This window comes from Mus pahari, chromosome X (genome assembly GCF_900095145.1).
Source record: "Mus pahari chromosome X, PAHARI_EIJ_v1.1, whole genome shotgun sequence".
Taxonomy (NCBI): domain Eukaryota; kingdom Metazoa; phylum Chordata; class Mammalia; order Rodentia; family Muridae; genus Mus; species Mus pahari.
In genome coordinates, this window is record NC_034613.1 from 84920783 (window position 1) to 84943070 (window position 22288).

At 39.2% G+C, this 22288-nt stretch overlaps 1 protein-coding gene and 1 pseudogene across 1 annotated transcript in view; both read right to left on the reverse strand.

The window, feature by feature from the left end:
- Ophn1 (oligophrenin 1) overlaps positions 1 to 22288 on the reverse strand; it is a 312287-nt gene that overhangs the window by 185660 nt on the left and 104339 nt on the right. Inside the window, exon 4 of the mRNA XM_021187452.2 lies at positions 8656 to 8717. Coding sequence (XP_021043111.1) covers positions 8656 to 8717 — 62 coding nt within the window. The remainder of the gene's footprint in view (positions 1 to 8655; positions 8718 to 22288) is intronic.
- Positions 17367 to 21369, reverse strand: LOC110313683 (annotated as a pseudogene).

Genomic DNA, 22288 nt, shown 5'->3' on the forward strand with positions numbered 1-22288 from the left:
TGGGGAAATTTTGATCTTCAATATCAGGATACCTAATTTCTTGTTGTTGTTTTTTCTTTGCCTGTGACTACTTAACAAATGGCAACTAATACCTCTTGGGGACTTCGCATTTATATACCCTCTGAAGAGTTCCCAGAATTCCAAATATCACATAATCTCAGAAACTATCTGCAGCCTGCAAAACAATGCTTCTGTTAGAGTAAGGGGAAAATCATAGTCAACTGCTGTGAACAATCTGAAGAGCACGACATCCCACACATAAGATTCAAACAAAAATATATTCCCATAGTATTTTTGTGGTTTTTTAAAGAAACCAAAACTCTCATGGGGGGGGATGTCAGGGGTCGATGGATGGAAATTATGTAAATACTCATTTTTGTATTACTTAACAAAATAAATTTGTCAATTAAAAATTTCAAAAGAAATATTTCTTATCTTTGCTGCCTCTTTTAAAAACAGTCATCGTACCATATGGTCTCCCAGAACCTGTGATTCTTAATTCTCATCATAGCTCTACTGATCACCTCCTTCCAGATCCTATGTGGTCCTACCCAGACAAATAGTTCCCCCAGTATGACACTTAATATCCCTATGTCTAACTGTATTCATCAGCCAATGGAAATAAACCATATATTCATCTTGCATGATTCCTCCCCTCTTTGGAGGTTTTTCTACAGAAGTCCATAATTCATACCAAAACTCGCACTCATATTTCATCCAATGAAAACTACACAAGGAATTTTCTTGTCCACCACATTCTATACTTTACTGAAATGTGGGTTAGGAAGAATATTGGTTTTGTTTACTCACTTGGAGAAAATTAAGAACTATTTAGTGAAGCATTTTTTCTTTATTATTGTAGCAGTATTAAAACATGATCTTACTCTTTATAACATGCCTACCACTGAAAGATGAGTCCTCAGACCCCCACCCCCACCCCCAAATGTGTCTGGAGCTTGTTGCTTGTTACTATTTTGAACCAACCAACCAGAGATAACACTAAGTGACTTCTAAGTTTAGCTCATAACTGTTCACCAGAGGCTACCCAGTTCTCTTGGAAGTCTGACTCTGCACACTTCTTATCCAAGACATGAGGTGGTATTGTTAAAAAAAAAAAAGTGAGTAGCCCTGAGACTAAAAGTCAGAGAGGCTCAATGCAGACATTCTGGTCAATTTCTCCTACCAGTAAAACCCAGGCTTCCAAGCTTGCCAGGAACACCATTTCAAACTGCTAAAACAAGCCATGTGTTCAGTGAGTGTTACTACATGGCGAAGAAGAGATACTCAATGGTCCCTGCCTAACAAATTGCCTATAATTAAGCAATTTTATTATAAGCCATTAGGTTTTAAAATAGGTTTTCAGAAAGCAACTAGCTCCAATTTCACAGAAATAACATGTAAAATGTGACCGTGAAACACTAAGGAAGCCTTGATTTTGAACAGGAAGTAAACATGCCACTGACAGCGATTATTTGTACAGATGCCCAGTTGGGCCGATATATTCAGATGGGCTCTGGAGGACACAGTTGCCACTTTTTCATGTTCAGGGAGGACTGTCCTGAACAAGCAAGTGTATAAGCGATTTCTAATAGACAATCCAGGCTAATTATGTATTTGCATATGCTTCACTGAAAGTGAACTGGCAGCAACACCCAGTCTCCCATGCCACAACTGATGGCATGAGCCTCGTCACCCAGTTTTTATAATATTATTTTCTGCTAGAAAAAAAATGCTGGGACTATGGGAACAAAACATGCTGAAATCTTGTTCCTTTTATTCTTTCACTGTTAAAACCTTAAATTTCTTAGAAGCTCAGTTTAGCAACCACCCAAAGAACCCCTTTTATTTGCCTTTCTGACCACTGCATTAAGTTTTGTGAGATTGCTGTGAAAAGAAAAACAAAACAAAACAACACCACCAACAACAACTCTGTATCTGGATAGAAACACAACCACAAGAAACCACAACCTAAACACAGAGAATCAGGTTGCAACAGAATAATGATAAAATTAAAGGTGAGTAATGGCTAGCTAAACAGAGATGGTATCCATTCTACTATCACAGGATTGCTCAGGAATCGTTGATGGTAAACAAGCTACCAAAAATAGCTTCAAAACTACATTGTTTGCAGTGGTGTGGGCCTTTTAATGTTATTTCTGTCATTCCTCAAGCTTAGACTTTGTACTTTACCAACTCCGTTCTGAGTAAGAAAAGCATACAGACAGGCTTCCTCATTATACAGGAAGTCTGCAACCCAGACACTTACACACCACTTCTGAGATACTAGAGCTACCCACAACTATTCTGACGAATACCACAGCTGGGTTCTCCACCTTTTCTCTCTTTATAGCTCCTGCCACAATTTACATTTATGGAGATGACCAAGCAAGAATCATTGTCATGTTCTTGGGTCAGGAACTTCCTTATGGTTTGTTATCACAAATTAGTTTCAGATTCCAATTTTAGAAAGGATGTAAAACTATGAAACAAAAAATGTGTGACAGAGAACCAAGAGGAAGAGTATGGAAAAACACATCTCAAAAGGGATGGTTCCTGTTCCAGTAGTGTAAAGCTTTGTGTACGGGCTGATTTTGTTTCAACTTGACTGAAGCTAGAGCCATCAGATAGAAAGGAGCCTCAGAGTTGGTGTAAATGTAGCCCAATTGTAGCAGAGAACCCCAGCTGTTATGGAGATGTCAGTAACATGGGACGACCACCTAGAACAGCAGCAGCAGTGAAGGGAAGCCAGCCACAGCCTGGATGCTCTATGTACTGCAGGGGACAGAGCTGGAGATGTTATCCAAACCCTTTGCAGGACTCCAGTTGGAGTTTGGTTTTGCTTTGATTTGTGACTCTACCCTGATTTTCCCTCTTGAAGTAAAGTATTTGGTTTATTATTATTATTATTATTATTATTATTATTATTATTATTATCTTATTGGAGCCCATAAGTGAGGGGTTTTGAATTTTAAAAGACATTGGATTTTAAAGAAAACTAGTGTTTTTAAAGGGACTGAATTCCTTTCGAGTTATGGGGATTTTATTATTTACTTTGCATTCCGATCTCCCGATCTCCGCTTCCCCTTCCAGGTCTCCTCCCAGTCCCTCACTCTCCCCTTCCCTCCCCATGTGCACCTGTTCCTTTCTCCTCAGAAAAGGAGATGTCTCCCATGGATATCAACCTACCTGGGTATATCAAGTTGCAGTAAGATTAGGTGCACCTTCTTCTATTGAGGCTAGACAGGGCAGCCCATTTAGGGGAAAAGGATCCAAAGGCAGACAATAGAGTCAAGAGACAGGGACTGAAATTTTAATGTGTTTGATTTTGTAAAGAATGTGCAATTTTTAAAGTTACGTTTAAGATTTTTTAAGTTTTTAATGTAAGATCTTAGGGATCAATAAGAAAGGGTTGTGGCCTAATAGTGATGTGTTTGTTTTGACAAGGAGTCAGTTGTACTGACTGGTTTTGTATCAATTTGGCACAAGCTAGAGTCATCAGAAATAAAGTAGCCTCCCTTAAGGGAGTGCCTTCTTAAGATCCAGCTGTAGGACATTTCCTCAATTAGTGATCAATGGGAGAGTGCCCAGCACACTGTGGGTGGTGTCATCCCTAGGCTGGTGGTCCTGGGTTCTCTATGAAAGCACCACCCATCCATGACCTCTGCATCAGCTCCTACTTCCAGGTTCCTTCCTGCCTTGCTTGAGTCCCTGTCCTGATTTCCTTTGGTGATAAACAGCAATAGCAATATGGAAATGTAAGCCAAATAAACTCTTTCCTCTCCAACTTGTTTTTCGATCATGGTGCTATATCACAACAATAGAAACACTAAGACATTTTGCTATCAAGAAGACAAAAGAGATGAGGATGCTACAAGTGCTGAAGAGAAAGACAAGCTGAGCTTTTTTTTAGGTACAGCTGAATGAACTAGAGGTCAATGCCTCTGAGAACCACACAGGCAGTGAGCCAAGGATGTACCATCACTAGAGAATACTCAAGTCTGCCTGAGCTTGTAAGCCATCTATGAGGCTTGAGTGAAAACACTCAAACTCAAAACATTCCTGTTATTTCTTATGAGCAACCAGAGATTACTAAAAACAATACTTATATAATCAATGTTTTTCACACTTATAAAACACTCCCATACTATTATGTCTTTAAGGGTGCTTCATAATAATTAGAGGAGCGGCAATTGTTCTCCTTACTTTATAAGAGAGTAAAGGAGGGACAAGAAAAACAAACTGATTAGTACAGAGGCAAGATGTGAGTTAGTGGCTGAGTCAGATTCAAATACTAAGTACCCAACCCTCAAAACCTATCTTCAACCATACATTCAACCCGATGAGTCTAGAAAATAGTAGCATTATTCTGAAAAGCTACTACCACAGGGCTAGAAAGGGGCAGGGCAATATGAATACAACTCCTTTAAATGGAAATAACTCTTTAACAAAATTTAGATGCCAATAAAAAGACATCCCATGAGGGATGGAGAAGAGAGACCCCTTTGCTATTCTGTACTGAGTTCCCACCTTACACACAAACCATTACCTTCAAATGAGAGTCATTCAAACCATCTATTTCCAGATTTGGGTACCAAGTTTGGGTTGGGGCCTTGAATAATCTCCAGAGAAGTGTAGTCACTGCTGATCTAGGGACCACACAAAACATTTTCTCTGTGGAGGTTTGGTTGGCTGGCTGGTTGGCTGATGTCATCTGGTTTCTTTGTTTGTTTGTTTGTTTGTTTTAAAACAGGACCCCATTTACCACAGGCTGGCCTCAAATTCTCCATGTAGCCAAATATTGCCTTGAATTTCTGATAATCCATCTTTCCTGGGATCTGGGAATACAGGCTTTTTTGTATTACCACACTAAGGTCAAGATTATCTTTAAACCCATTAAAATGATTAGAATCTGAAACAGAAAATTGTCTTAGGCAAAAACTAGAAATATATGTGAAAGACCTTTATAACGAAGTTACAAAACATTGATGAAATACATATCAAGTAATATTAGTAAACAGAAAGATGACCCATCTAGCCAAACACAAAGAGCCATCATTTTTAAGATGTTAGCAACTTACTTTGGGAATATCAGCAAACTGACTCTAAAGTTAGCCTATTATTAAGGCTTACTACAAAGTTACAGTAATGAGACAATGTGGAACTAGAGACCAAATAAAAGAATGTATTCACTAACCAGAAATAGAAGAACCAAAGAAAGTATTTGTACTGGGAAAGGATAATCTTTTAAGAAATGGTGAGGGAGTAAAAGGCCACAAGGCCTGAGTCCTAGACAAAGAATTATAGGTAGGTAATGAATACCAAGACCAGCAAAAATAGTTTTCATCAGGAAAAAGCAAAGCATGTGGTATCAAAGAGGCAACAATGAAAATGTACACACAAGTAACATATAAACTTGGCGTGTGTGTGTGTGTGTGTGTGTGTGTGTGTGTGTGTGTGTGTGTAAAAGCATTTAAAATTCTATGAATTTGAAAGAAATGGGGGTTTGGAGTAATGACAAGGAAGTAGATATATTATAATTATTAGCTCAAAAATTTTAAAACTATTTTTTGAAAAAAAAATAAGGCTGAGCAAACCATGAGGGGCAAGACAGGAAGCATTATTCTTCTATGGCCTCTATACATCAGCTCCTGCCTCCAGTTGCTCACCTGGTTTAAGATCCTACCTTAGATATATATGTTAGTCAAACAAACCCTTTCCTTGCCCTACCCCAAATAAACTTGATGAACAAGGCAAGATAAAAGATACAAATAGTAAAAAAGTCATACTATCATTATTTGCATATGCTATGCTATTTATTACACATTAGATATATAAGAAGTTCTATCAGAAAACTTCTGGAAATGATGAACAAATTCAGCAAGATGGCAGAATACAGAATCAGCTTGCACAACTCAATACCTTTTCTATGCCCCACCAATAAACATAAAGAGGAGATAATAATGGAACATAATCCCAATCAGAAGAGCCTAAAAGAAAATAAACTATCTAAAAATAAACCTTACCAAGGAGGTCAAGTACTTGTACAATGAAAACTTCACACATCTGAAGAAAAAAAGAAAGATACTGGAAAATGGAAAAACACTCTATACTTATAGTTAAGTAGAATTAATATTATGAAAATGAAATTGAAAATTTTACCAAAAGCCATTTACAGATTCAGTGCAATCTCAATCAAAATCCCCATCTCATATGTCACAGAGATAGAAAAGTTATCCTGAAATTAATATAGAATCACAAAAGATCTTGGATAGCCAAAAATTCCTTAGCAAAAAGAACAATGATGGAGATTGTTATTCCAGATCTCAAAACATACCATAGTAATAGAAGCACAAAAACAAACATGTAGACCAATAGAACAAAATTGAAAACCCAAATATGAGTACAAATAACTTCAGCAATTGAATATTTGACAAAGGTGACAAAAAATATATTTAAAAAAAGAAAAAGAAAACATCTTCAACAAATGATACTGGGAAAACTAGAATTCCATTTGCAGAAGAATGAAATTAGGCCCGTCTCTATCACCTTGCCTAAAAACTACCTCTAAATGGTTGAGACACCCAAATGTGAAAGCTGAAAATGCTGAAACTCCTAGAAGAAAACTGTCTTAGTCAGGGTTTCTATTCCTGTACAACATCATGACCAAGAAGCAAGTTGGGGAGGAAAGGGTTTATTTGGCTTACATTTCCAAACTGCTGTTGATCACCAAAGGATGCAGGACTGGAACTCAAGCAGGTCAGAAAGCAGGAGCTGATGCAGAAGCCATGGAGGGATGTTCTTTACTGGCTTGCCTCCACTGGCTTGCTCAGTCCACTCTCTTATAGAACCCAAGACTACCAGCCCAGAGATGGCACCACCCACAAGGGGCTCTCCCCCCTTGATCACTAATTGAGAAAATGCCTTACAGCTGGATCTCATGGAGGCATTTCCCCAACTGAAGTTCCTTTCTCTGTGATAACTCCAGCTGTGTCAAGTTGACACAAAGATATCCAGTACAAAAACATAGGCAGTACCTATACCATATAGGTGGAAAAAAACTTTACTACCTGTATATCTGCCTGAGAACTAATATCTAGAGTATATTAAGAAATAAACAAAAAATAAAATAAACACTGACTGGTATCTGAGAAGACAATTCTCAAAAGAAGAAAAAATTGCATCATCCTCAACAACTAGGCACATACAAATCAAAACAACTTTAATACTTCACCTTACCCAAGTCAGAATAATAAAGATCAACAAAACAACCAACAACAAATGCTGGAGTGGGTGTAGAGAAAAGGGGACTCGATAACCACGTGGTAAAAATTAAACAAAGATCATGAATCCTTCAAAAATCATAGACCCAAATGTACCAAACTCATAAGAGATATCAGAATAAGTAAAGTTGGGTGCTCTTACATTTCATGATGACTTTTTAGAAATGACATTTTAAAATGTTTATGAGAACTAATTGCTCTTCTAAAGGACCCGGGTTCAATTCCCAGCACACACACATGATGAGTTACAACCAATATGTAAGTTCAGTTCCAGGCAATCCCTCTTCTGGCCTCTGCAGGTATCTGACATGCATATGAGACACAAATATATATACAAGCAAAACAGCCACACACACAAAAATATACAAAAATTAAAAGAAAGAAATGAGTGAGAGTCAATAAAATTTTAGTTCTGCTCTGAAAAAGACACTTATTATGTTTAAATTTTTTGTCTGTTTGATTGGATCCAGTAAGATAACAAACCCAGGAGTGTTGGTGACCATATATCCCAAAAGGACTAACTGAACAGAGGAAGACCATCCCCCAAAGTAGTGATCCAGATACAAAGAGGTCTGAGGGGAAAGTAGTGGTATATTTTGTCTATTCTTCTTTCACTGCTTGCTGATAAATACTTCTGCCTTATGGTTGCTATGGCTGCCACACTTTAGTAATATTAGAATCCAGCTTCTTGGCCTATTTTCTTTACTGGATATTTTCTTTGTTTACTTTTCAAATGTTATCCCCTTTCCTGGTTCCCCTCCCAACCCCCTATCCCACCCCCCTTCCCCCTGCTTCTATGAGGGACCACCAACTCACTCCCGTCTTCCCACCCTCTAATTCCTCTACATTGGGGCATCGAGCCTTCACAGGACCAAGGGCCTCTCCTCCCATTGATGCCTGACTAGGCCATTCTCTGCTACATATGCAGATAGAGTCATGAGTCCCACCATGTGTACTCTTTGGTTGGTGGTTTAGTCCCTGGGAGCTCTGGGGGTACTGGTTAGTTCATATCGTTGTTCCTCCTATGGGGCTGCAAACCCCTTCAGCTCCTTGGGTCCTTTCTCTAGCTCCTTCATTGGTGACCCGATGCTCAATCCAATGGTTGGCTGCGAGCATCCACTCTGTATTTGTCAGGTTCTGGCAGAACACAAGCTAAAGACCAGAGAAGCTACAGAAGTCCTTCAGTGCTATATTGGGATTTCTGAGGCATCTAGCCATACTGATTGAGTAGCTACTAGGTTCCCAGCATCTCTAACGAACATTGTTGAACTAGGCATCCATATAGGGTAAGTTAATCTAAAACATTCCTTTTCCATATATACCCATCCAAATGATTCTGTTGCTTTACAGAACCCTTACCAATACAGTGACCTACCATCATCATTCTTTCATTTTCTACTTCATTGAGCAATTCAGCAAATTCCTTGAATGATTCCGCTGATAAGAGAAGAAAAGATAAAGCAAATTAGTAATGGTACTGTTGTGCCATGAAATGTTCGTGAACCACAAAGAGACCACTAAGGGACCGAATCTGATACAATGGCATTAGGGTCTCTTTATTCAAACTTGAGCTTGAGTCACATCACCATCTCTAAAGCAGGAGAATGGGAGGGGCCCTGAGCCCAGGTTAGGCAAGCATTTATAGAAACAAGAAAGGGGTATCAAGCCTGGTACACATCTGATTGGGGGGGGGGGTAATTATGGACTTTAATATAATTGGCTAGTGCTGGGAGCCAAACCATAAACTTAACTTCTGCTTTTTACATGATTGGTGGTTGTTAGGAAATGAAGGGTTAGGGGCAGGCTTGCAACCTGGGGATGTAAATTTGTTGGGAAAATAACCTGGAAACTGGTGCTAGATGCAGGTCTTGTTGGGGGTAACCTGGAAATTGGTGCTAGGGACCAACCTGTTAGTTAACCTGAGTTCAACCTTAGGTCAGGTTCTCTAAGATGGAGTCTAAATCCAAAAGATTTGGTCTCAGTACATATTGATGCATAGGCAAAGATACCTGTAAGGAGACATGGGTACCAGTGCCTTAATTTCAGAGTTGCTAGATAGTGACATCTGACCTACAGTACCCGGGAGGACAGGTTCTGTACCTATTATATATTGCTCTTCTTTGTCTTTTCTTTTTTGCTAATCACCAGATAGAGAATTATTTCACAGACAATATTGTATTTAATCCTCATAGTCACACATAAAACTATCAGGGGCTTCTCTCATATGAACAAACAAAACTGTGTTAGGATCATAAGTTCAAGGTGACCCCTGGCAACACTGTGAGAACAAAGCCAACCTGGGCTACAGGGTATTCGTATGTCTCAGAAAACAAGTTATAAAAGTTCCTTCCTTATGTCTTAACCCTAAACCTAACGCCTTGCATTATGTTTTTAAGTATGTCTACAGATGTAGGTTTTACAGTATCATAGATAAGCAAGGAAAGTACAGATTAGAAAAAACATAAGACAGGGTGTTAGATGAAAAGGATTTTTTAGCTTAGTGACTTTGTGTAAATGACTTGACCTCTCTAAGCTTCAGCTGCCTTACTTATTAAGAGTCATGACCATCTACCTAAGTGCCTAGCTCTCTATAACAACAACCAAATTATGTCGCAAATGTGGAGTATGCATATGAAGTAGCTAATACTAACATTTCTCCCCTTCTGCCACTTACTGGCAGGGTGACAGCAATTCACTTCTCCACCCCTGAGTTTCATTTTTTTTCATGCACACAAGATAAACTGAATAGATTTTATTGTGTCTTCAAATTCCTCAACTTCCCACCACAAGCATCAAGAACATTCTCAAATGGAATCTCAATTGCAGAAAACATGGAAGCCTGGGCAAACAAATGTGTTCAGATATTTCTTTGTTTGACTGGTTTGTGAGTTGGTTTTGTGATGTGTAGCTGAGACTGGCCTCTTTAAGGCTCCTGAGTGCTAGAATTACAAGCCTGCAATAAAATATCCAGACCCCAAATTAGTGTTTTGTAAGTAAAAAGACTTCTGGTAGATTCCTCCCTTAATCTATTAATTATTCTGGAATGTGATATTCAATTTTCACAAATTTTTACATTTCAAAACTTGCTATTCATTGGTTGCCAATCAACTGGGGTCAGGAAACAATTTTTATTGTCTGCATTTATTGAAGCCTAATTTTTATTTTCAATTTAAAAAAGAAAACCATTTTATTATCCATCTGTTTGGAAAAACTACTTATAATATTCCACGCTGCATTAATTTTTCCTTGAGTGAAATGACTGTCAGAGCAAAAGATTCAACAAGGTGAAATGTTATTTGAAGCCTAATTTTTGATTTAACAAAGGGTCACTTAAATATTCCACATACACTCGAAAAGAGATTCCTCTACACTTCTTAGGTGAAGGACAGAAGAGGACATGAATCCCCTAGATTGTAACAGGAGTTGCAGGCCATTGTAAGACACCATGTGGCCAATAGTAATGGAACCTGGGACTTCTGGAAGAACAGCAAGTGTTCTTAATCACTGAGTTATCTGCTAAGCCCTGAGTTCACTTTTCTTTACTGTCGCACATCAAACAAACAATAAATGTGGTGGTTTGAATAGGAATGACCACCATAGACTAATGTGTATGAATAGCTAGCTCATAGGGAATGTCCCTATTAAGATATATGGCCATGATGGAGTAGCTGTGGTCTTGTTGGAGTAAGTATGTCACTATGGAGGTGGGCTTTGAGGTCTCACACATACACTCAAGCTCCACCCACTTTGGAACCCAGTCTTCTGGCTGCCTTTGAATCAAGATGTAGAACTCTGAGCTTCTTCTCCAGCACCATGTCTGAATGAACACTGCCATGCTTCCCACCATGATGGATGACAGACTAAACCTCTGAAACTGTAAGCCAGCTAGCTGTCAATTAAATGTTGTCCTTTATAAGAGCTGCCTTGGTTATGCTGTCTCTTCCCAGCAATGGAAATCCTAAGACAAGAATCAAAGGTTATTTTTTAATCCATAATCTAGTAACTGCCCCAGTCTTCAAATGGGTGCCTTCAATTATTTTACCCCTTGGGTTTGTTGATCCTTTCTTCTCACTGTACAAATCTGATATTGAGCCACTATGGTGAATTTAATTTATCATACTTTTAAAATGCAGATATTTAGATTTTTCCTTCTAAAAATATTTTCATCCTTTATTTTAAAAGATTTATTTATTTTGAGTATACTGTTGCTCCCTTCAGACACACCAGAAGAAGGCATCAGATCCCATTACAGATGGTTGTGAACCAATATGTAGTTGCTGGGAATTGAACTTGGGATCTCTGGAAGAGCAGTCACTGCTCTTAATGGCTGAGACATCTCTCCATTCCAATATTTTCAGTCTTTATATTGATTTTCTTTATGAGAAATTGTTGTGCTGGTCCACCATTTGCACCCACGAGCTGAGGCTGTTCCACAGCGCGCTGTGCAAGGGCCCCCGGCAGGAGAGATCTGTTTTTGCAGGAGTGTTTTCACTCTCAGGCTAGAAGGTCAGATAGCCACTTTCTCTCCAATAACTGTCTAGAGTGGGATTGGCCAGGAGCACATGGGGCAAAGGAACAGTGAGCAGCAGGGACAGGATCCTTCCAGTCTGCTATCTGCACCCAGAGCTTGGGCTGTTCCAGAGTCCTCTTTATACAAGTTCTGCCAGGGGAGAGCTGTCTCCCAGGACTGCTGACACAGGCTTAAAGACCCACAGGAGGGACAAGCTCCAGTCAGAGACAGCAAGACCATCTAACACCATAGATAACCAGAAGGTGAAAAGCAAATGCAAAAGTCTTACTAACAGAAACCAAGGCTACTTGGAACCATCAGAATCCAGTTCTCCCACCACAGTTAGTCCCACATACCCCAACACACCAGAAAAACAAGATTTGAATTTAAAATCACATCTCATAATGCTGATGGAGGATTTTAAGGATGACATTAATAACTCCCTTAAAGAAATACAGGAGAACACAGCTAAACAGGTAGAAGCCCATAAAGAGGAAACACAAAAATCCCTTAAAGAATTACAGAAAAATACAACCAAACAGGTGAAGGAATTGAACAACACCATCCAGGATCTAAAAATGGAAGTAGAAACAATAAAGAAATCACAAAGGGAAATAAGAAAATGTAGGAAAGAGATCAGGAGTCATAGATGTAGGCATCAACAACAGAATACACGAGATAGAAGAGAGAATCTCAGGTACAGAAGATAACCATAGAAAACATTGATACAACAATCAAAGAAAATGTAAAAGCACCTATCCCAAAATATCCAGGAAACCCAGAACACAATGAGAAGACCAAACCTAAGGATAATAGGTATAGGAGAGAGAGAAGATTCACAACTTAAAGGGCCAGTAAATACATTCAACAAAATTTTAGAAGAAGCCACAATTACTCTGATACCTAAACCACACAAAGACCAACAAAGAAAGAGAACTTCAGAATTTCCCTTATGAATATCAGTACAAAAATACTCAATAAAATTCTCAGTAACCGCTGGGCAGTGGTGGCACATGCCTTTAATCCCAGCACTCGGGAGGCAGAGGCAGGTGGATTTCTGAGTTCGAGGCCAACCTGGTCTACAGAGTGAGTTCCAGGATAGCCAGGGCTATACAGAGAAACCCTGTCTCGGAATCCACCCCCCCCTCCAAAAAAAATTCTCACTAACCAAGTCTAAGAACACATCAAAACTATCATCCATCCATCATGATCAAGTAGGCTTCATCCCAGGGATGCAGGGATGGTTCAATACATGGAAATCCATCAACGTAATCCACTATATAAACAAACTCAAAGAAAAAAAAAAACACATGATCATCTCATTAGATGCTGAGAAAGCATTTGACAAAATCTAACACCCCTTCATGATAAAAGTCTTAGAAAGATCAGGAATTCATGGCCCATACCTAAACATAGTCAAAGCAATATACAGCAAACCAGTAACCAACATCAAAATAAATAGAGAGAAACTTGAAGCAAGCCCACTAAAATCAGGGACTAGACAAGGCTGCCCACTCTCTCCCTACCTATTCAATATAGTACTTGAAGTTCTAGCTAGAGCAATTAGACAACAAAAGGAGATCAAGGGGATACAAACTGGAAAGGAAGAAGTCAAAATATCACTATTTGCAGATATGATATCATATAAGTATGATATAAGTGACCCTAAGAACTGTTAAACCTGATATACAACTTTAGCAAAGTAGCTGGATATAAAATTAACTCAAACAAATCAGTGGCCTTCCTCTACTTGTTTGCTAGGGCAAACAAGTGAAGAAACATTTCACTAAAGTGGACACTGGTGTGAAAGGCTATGGCAGATTTGCAAAAGAACATTTTGCTAAAGTAGACACAGAAGAGAGAATGTTCTGCTAAGGCAAGCATGTGAAAAGACATGTGATAAAGGATTCTTTGCTACCCAATACACAAATATTGGTCTGCCTTCCATTGCATTGTAGAGCTGCATTTTGGGGGACTCCATAGAGAGAAACACACCAAAAAAACATGTTATGTGCTGCAGTTTCTTGCTGCTTCCAAGGCAGGCTGATTGGAGGCACACGCTGAGATAGAGACATGCTGAGGGAAGGCACAGGGAGGAAACATGATGTTTGGAGGGTAGGACTCCTCAGACTGATGGAGACAGAGCTTGGCTTGCGTATAGAGCTAGCTGTGCAATACTTACATATCTCACATCTTTGCTGATCTTCGATTCCCTGAGAGAGGCACAGCAGAGAACTACTGATGTTTCTCTTGGTCCCTCCTGCTGACTTGAGCCAAGGCTGACTCCTGGCTGTCTCTACTAGGTAGGTCATGTCACCCCTGTTGCTAACCCGATTCTACTGAACTGGATTGCTGGTGTATCCATGAGATGTTTGTGAGTGGATCAAGTGCTGCTGCCTGCCAACCTGTGAACTGAACTGATTTCCAGACAACACAGACTGGAATTGCTCCAAAGGACCTTTCTAAACAGGTCCACCCCCTGTATCTTTTCTTTTCCACTACCTCTGGTGGGTGGTGGGCTACAAGGGATGTTAAAGCATTTCAAAAACATTATTAAAAATAAGGTTTGAAAAATTAAAGTTACAGAGATGTCCCTGCATGGAGGCCTAAAAGGTGACTTGCATGAAGCTGTAAGGGTGAATGAAGCCTGGATACCAAGAGAAAGAAGTATGTTGCAGTCAACAAAGCTGAAAGGAGTTGCAGATCTGAAGAACACTCTGACACCAGACATGTAAGTGTAGTGCTTGGAGTTTGCCTCGCTAGTTTTTCAGTCTTGCTTTAGCCAGGTATTTTCTTACTGCGCTCCCTTTCTTCCATTTTGGAATGGTAATATATATTCTGTGCCATTGTATGTTGGAAGCATGTGATCTGATTTTTTTTTCTTTTAAATTCACAGAGGATTGGAACTTTGGATGTTTAAAGAGTGCTGATACTGTGCTAGACAGTGGGCATGTTTAACATAGGATTAAATGTATTTTGTATTGTACAAGCCATGGGGGGCAAGGGAGTAGAATGTGGCAGTTAGAATAAAAATAGCCTCAGCAGGACCATAATAAGGGGCACTATTAGGAGATGTGGCCTTGTTGCAGGAACTGTTCCAACTGAGAATGGAGTTTCAAAAGCTCAAGCCAGTCCCAGTGGTTCACTTTCTCTTCCTGCTGCCCGCCAATCCAGATGTAGAACTCTGGGCTCCTTCTCCAACACCAAGCAGCCTGCACACTGCCAATATTCCCACCATGACAATAATAGAACAGAAGTCTGAAATGTAGGCAGGCTAGCCCCAATTAAATGTTGTCCTCATTAAGAGTTATCTTGGTCATGGTGCCTCTTCCCAGCAATAAAATCACTAACACAGCCTTTGTTGAACTGTTCTGTATGTGTTTGAGGGGGGTGTCCTTTCAGCACATACCCAGGAAATTTACCATTCTGTTCCAGTCTTCACTTGCTTCTTGTTTAGAGACTCAAGTCATCTAAAAGTAACAGAACAGGGCTTTCTCAGCTCTTTTCTACCTAAAACCGGGCATGTACAAAGCTCTATACATGCACATGATCAAGAGTTCCAAGAATATGGCACAGCTTTCCAGAGCTCTCAAAGGTGCTTATTCTCCTTTTACCTTCTATGATTATTGTCCAGCAATTTATTTGCTATTTTTTTCTTTCTGCTGCCTGCAGTAACTGGAGTTCTAAACCATTCCCACTGAGTATATCCTTTTTATATTTCTTTTAAAAATTAATAAAATATGTTTTGATCATGTTTCTTCCCTCCACCAATTCCTCCCAGATCCTCCCAACTTCCCTACCCACCCAACTTTATTTTTAAAATGTTCAAGGAAAAAAACTTGGAAACAAGTAAGCTCTGAGTCATTTCAAATAAGACAAGTTGTAGAAGCCATAATTCCCAGAACTTGGGAAAGTGGAAAGACATTCTGCTTTCTCGAATGGTTACAAAAATCATGGTTTTCACATGTTCTAGGATTATGCAATTAGTTTTCAAAGTTACTGCACAGCATTTTTTAAAAAGCAGTAGGAACACACACCAAGATAAAATGCCACAAAGCTCATTTCTGTTCCAAATATTAAGCCATTTTTAAAACTGAAGACACTTTATTTCTTGCTGCATTCATTTAGATAAAGTTCTGAGTTAAGAAAAGGTTAAGGATGAAAATGTTTCCCAGTGCATTTGCTGGTTTTACAGACAATCTCATTTTGAAGGTGACTTCACCAATACTCCAGAGACATTATCAGAGGGTTTTTTGTTGTTTTGTTTTTTAAGACCAAACTGAACATGCGTTTTATATGTCCCAGACCACTGAGTAGATACCACTGAGTGGGCTACATCCTCTGCCCATTCTTATTTATTTACTTTTTTAATTCATTGGTTTTGTATTTTCTGAAGTCTAAAACTTAATATAATCCTTCGGTGTCAATATGCCAAGTACTTGGATTACAAGCATATGTCACCATATCCAGCTTGCTTCTTTCTCTTCTCTAGGTAAAGGGTGGGGTTGGGGTCTCAGGTAGCCTAGGCTGTCCTTCAACTCCTGATCCTTCTGCCTCCATATCCCAAGGGCATTCATTTATCACACCAGGCTTGATACTCACTTTCCATTAATGAGGTCCTAAGTAATTGTTAAATTAATTTAGAGTTAAGTTACTGAGTCAAGAAGAACCTAACTGGGCATGGTGGAATAGAGAAGGCAGGATTGCAATTTTGAGGTCAGTGTAAGCTATGAGAGCAAAAACTCCCAGAAAGACAACTGCACCTTCAATTGAACTTTCTGAAAGGCCGATTCACTGATGAGAACTTCAGTGATGGTGCAGTTTGTAATACTGACAAGTTCAGAGACAAATTATCTTGGACTAGTTTTAGCACTCTTCATGGCCATTTATTATGTTCCTCTGTACCTGACCTAACAGCTTTGTGAGTATTAGGTAAGTCAATTGGAATGTAGAAACAGAGCTCTCAGTTTTAAACCAACCACAAAGCCAAGGATACCATCAAGTGCATCTCAAGCCTAAAAGAGTCATTTTTTCCACCTTGCTTTAACCCACCTACCAAATATTTCCACTAATGTAGATGCCTTAATTAATGACTACCCTTGTTCTATTAATATAAAATATCAAGAAATTAATTCCACATTGAGACACAGAAATTGGGGTAACCTAAATCTGTGTCCCCAGGTCATTCATATTTAGTTCCAAAATAAACTATCTCTTGTCCACTTTGAGGTAAGAATTACTGGCTTTTTGCCCGTCGATTCCTCCTTCCTTCCTCCCTTCCTTCCTTCCTTTCTTTTATTCTTTCGTTCTTTCATTCTTTCTTTTCTTGTTTTCATTGACAACTACATAGTGGATTATGTAAAGGCTTACCTGAACTAAATAGTGAAATATTGTTCCAAATAAATATTTTTTTAACTGTCAAACTGGGCAGTTTTATTTTCCTTTACAGCTTAATAAATACTTCTTGATGACTGTAAGGCTGCTTGGTAGTTTAGAAAGATCCCAGCCATGGTGTTTTCCTGATAGTGTGTAGTCTTCGGTATTGACTGAAATGACTTGTATGAATGATGTCACTGTCAAACCAGCAAGACCGCATTTATGTACCCACCGCTCTCAGGATTGTTGGTAACTTGGGCATACTTTCCCCAAATAACCTTGCCTCCCTGTGTCACAAGGCCCAACTCACTCACATTCACTTCAATAACTGTGCCTTTGGTGATCATACCCAGGGTTGTATATAATGGGGATGATGAATTCTTTTTTACACCGAGAATAGGCAGGCAAAAGGTAGCTTTCAGCTCAGGGGGTGTGACATGTGCTTTTTTGAAACGTAGACCCATAGGCCTAATGAACCTTTCATATTTAGGTGGTTTTCTTGTAAAGCCATCAACAACAAAGCAGACTTTAGTAACCATTCTCTTCTATGCCTTCTTTTTCCTTTTTCCTGTTTGAATAACTTTCAATACTTCTGTTTCTCCTTGGGCATGAACTTTGGGTAGAGGGACCTTCCATTTTCCCGCCTTTTCTTTCCATTTCTGCTTAATCCTGTTGGAAAGTGCTTTTGCTCTGACTGCCCCTCTCTGTCCAGCAGGTAGGCGGGGATGCTGCTCCCTGTGGACTCATCTCATCATCCTTCTGCTTGGAGTTTATCTTCTCATGCATCTTAATAGTCTTTTTCATCTGTATTTTCTCGGCATGGCGCTGTTTATGGTAGAGCTTAGCCTTCAGGCCAATCTTTTTTTTTTTTTTTTTTTTTTTTTTTTGCCTTCTTTGAATGTTCACAGGCCTCCCAACCTTCTTTCTTTCTCTTTTTCTCATGGTAGTCCAAACGATATCCATATCATTTGCAGTGCAATTTAATATATTCATTTTGTGGCCTGAATGACAGCCACAGAACAGTGGTCCACGACCTCCTGGGTTTCAAAAAAACTCTTAATTTCTGGTTGTCACTGGTCCACGAGCCTGCCTCATCCAGTCCGGAACAGGAAAGGCCAAATAAATATTTTTAAAGAAGTTCATTGTTCTCTGTCTGGCCTATGAAATGTCCTATAAATGTATTTTTTGAAGATGGATTCCAAAATCTTACTAAGATATATGAGGCAACAAATATTTAGCAAAGTCAAGATAGCATCTGCATTCCAGATATTTACTATTCCAAAGTCTCATGGTTCTACTCTCTTACTCCAACTAACTCATTTCATTGTTTTTATTTTGAATTATGTGGTCTTATGTAGCTAAGGCTAGCCTTTAACTTACTATATAGTTCAGGTTTGTAGACCTACATTAATAATTGAATACTGGGATCATAGGCAGGGAAATTAAAACCAGAAATTGGAACTTGATTGTCCAAGATCACTGGACAAGAGTGACCTTATGACGAGTCACAAAGCTGACTACATTGTCAGAAAGGAGTTGCACTTCAATGCTTATTCTACAAATTTAAGATATCAAGGTGTCACTAGAAACAGCCAAAACACCCATGTCACATCCTTTTTATGTCTATTCATTTGTGCTCCAAATGTGTTCTTGTTCTCTCTCTCTCTCTCTCTCTCTCTCTCTCTCTCTCTCTCTCTCTCTCTCTCTCTCTCTCTCTCTCCTGCTATTCTGTTTTTCCAAAGTGAAACGGAAAGAAATTAATGGCTTTAGTAAGGAGTCAAAACCATGCATTAGCGTGCTGTAGAAGAGTCACTAAAGAGCACTTCTTGCTCCCTCTTCAGATAAAAGAAATGATGACTAGGAAAACTGGCTACAGAAAAGGAAGGAAAAAAACCCACAGAATACCACACTATAATCAACAGCACAATGCTAGACCCCAACCACCATAATCATGGCTAGGAAAACTGTTTGCCACATTCTTCAATAATGTCAAACAGTTCCTAAATATTAAAAGGACACTCGGGCAAGAGTTAACAGTCCCTGGAAATTTTCAAGAAGGAAATAACAAAAAGCTAAGAAAGGTGAAGAAAATGTCGTGCCATATATATATATATATATATATATATATATATATATATATATATATATATATTTCCTGTCTAGTATCAGTCATTCTTATCCCTGTACTGATGAGAAAATTAAAGTTCAATAAGACAAAGCAAACATTTTGCAATGTTAAAATAACAGTGCCTTCCAAAAGTGTCATAATCTTTCCATAATGTTGTCACTATTGATCAGATGGCTTATAAATGCCTACACTCTTTTACCTAGAAAATCCATTTAGAAAGCAAGCCTGAAAGGAGCCCAGACCACAAGAGGAAAAGCCTTTAGAGTCAAGGTAGGCACTCAGCACTATTAATGAAGGTGAATAACTAAAAACAATTAAAATGTCTAAAAAAGCATCAAAGAAATGATTGTGTGTATCTACTTAATGGACTAATTTTATAGCTTCTTTAAAAGAACATTACATAAAATTTTATGAACATGGTGAAATGTCTATGACATCACATTATGTGAAAGAAGCAGAATATAAAAAAATTTTAAGTATTACAGACAAACTAAAGAAAAGTTTTCCATTTGGGTTTTGAAAGAGAAAAACATGAAGTGGGTTAGGTATGAGAGGTCTAGGAAGAGTTGAGGTAAGTGAAAAATATCAAAATATGGCAGAAAATTTTTGAAATATGTTTTGTGTATATGGAGTAAAATTAAGTTATATGTATAATATGATTACAAATAACTACAGAAAATTATGCTGAGACAAACAAGGCAAAACATATCCAAAGGTGGTTCTTTATGAAGAGTACATATATATAAATTTGTGAATCAAGATTAATTGATTTAAAATCCCATTAAGCAAGACAGGGAAAGAAAAGAAGCTAGACCAACAATGTGGTGATGCATTGTTGATCCCAGCACTGTGGAGGCAGAGGCAGGTATATCTCTATGAGTTCTAGGCCAGCTTAGTCTATATAATGAGTTCAGGGCTAGCCAAAATGACGCAGCGAAGCCCTGTCTCAAAGAAAATAAAATCCCAGTACATCTTGTAAGAAGGATAAATTGTAGAACAAAGGTTTTATGACTAGGTTGGTGCCCCAATTGCTGCATTGGAATTCTTGCCTGACTATGGATGGTCAGTTAAGGCTCCTTATCAATTGCTAGGTGTCTTAGTAAGAGTCACCCTCATAGATTCCTGGAAGTTTCCATTGTACTAAAATTCTAGCTTGTCCCAGAGATTGCCCCTTCCCGGATTGTAGTTGTCTCTTCAAAAACTCTCTCTTCCATCCTCCCCCTGACACTGCCTTGCGGGTTTGGGGGGCAGTACCCAGAAGCTGCCCAGAGATCTAATATAGAAAATGATTCCTAATGATATTCTGATATACTCATAGATAGAGGCCTAGACCAATTCTCAAGCTTTCTCCAGCAGTTGATGGCAACAGATGTAAAGACTCACAGCCAAAAATTAGGTAGAGTTTGGGGGATCATGTAGAAGAATGGGGGGGGGATTGTAGGAGTCAGAGGCAGATCAAAGATACCACATGAATACAACCCACAGAATCAACTAACCTGGGCTCATAGGAGCTCACAGTAACTGAACTAACAACCACAAAGCCTGCATAGGACTGATCTAGGCCCTCTGCATATATGTTACAGTTGTGTAGCTTTGTCTTCTTGCTTATGGGACTCCTAAGAGTGGAAAGAGAGGTGATCTCTGACTCTGTTGCCTGCTTTATGGATTCTTTAGCTCCTACTGGGTTGTCTAGTCTAGCCTTAATAGGAGATACCAAGTCTTGCTGCAACTTGATATGCCATGCTTGGTTGATATCCATGGGAGGCTTGCCCTTTTCCAAAGAGAAATGGAGGAGGAATGAATGGGGATATGGAGAGGTGCGGGAAAGACTAGGGGGAGCAGAAGACAGGGAAAATACCCTTGGGATGTAAAAAAAGAAAGAAAACTCTGTGTGTGTGTGTGTGTGTGTGTTGTTGTTGTTGTTGTTGTTGTTGTTGTTGTTGTTGTTAGAAGAGGTGTGGCCTTACTGGAGAAAGTGCTTCACTGTGGGAGTGGGCTTTGAGATGCTCTTGCTACCTCTCTGAGGATAGTCTTCTTCTGTTTGCCTTCAAAACTTCCAGCTTCCTCTGCACCATGCCTGCCTGGATGCTGCCATGTTCCCACCTTGATGATAATGGACTGAACCTCAGAACCTGTAAGCCAGCCCCAATTAAATGTTGTCCTTTATAAGAATTGCCTTGGTCATGGTATCTCATCACAGCAATGAAAACCGTAAGACAATATCCCAATAAAGCAAGCTAGACACAGTGAGGTATGCCTGTAATCTCAGCACTTGGAACACTAAAATCTGGGGGATTGTGAAAGTGAGGCCAGCCCTAATGGTATAGTGGGAACTTGTCAATAAGGTAGGAGGGAAGAAGGGAAGAGTTGCTGTGGCTAGCCTCACTAGTCTCACTAATCATTTTTAAAAGAGGAGGACTGGATAAAATGTCATTTCAAGAATAAAATCAGGGGCCAGGAAACAGTGGCTCATCAGTTAAGAATACTTCCTGCTCTTTCTGAGGGCTGGAATTCAGTTCCTAGTACCCCATCCCCACCCCATGTATTGTGGCTAAGCTAACAACTGCCCTTGACTCCAGTTCCAAGGGTTGGTTGGCCACCTTCTTCTGGTCTCTTAGAGCACCCACAAGCAAGTATTCCCAACATATAATTTTTAAAATTAAAATATACTGTTTTAAAAATATAACAGTCCAATGGCTCCACTTGGGGCTACAACAAAAATTTAAGCCACAAATGAAACTTATGGACTATTATGAGGGGTCTTAAAGTTTAAAAAGAAAAATATGCTGGGCGGTGGTGGTGCACTCCTTTAATCCCAGCACTTGGGAGGCAGAGGCAGGCGGATTTCTGAGTTCGAAGCCAGCCTGATCTACAGAGTGAGTTCCAGGACAGCCAGAGCTGCACAAAGAAACCCTGTCTCGAAAAACCAAAAAAGAAGGAGGAGGATGAAGAGGAGGAAGAGGAGGAAGAGAAGGAAGAGGAGGAGGAGGAGGA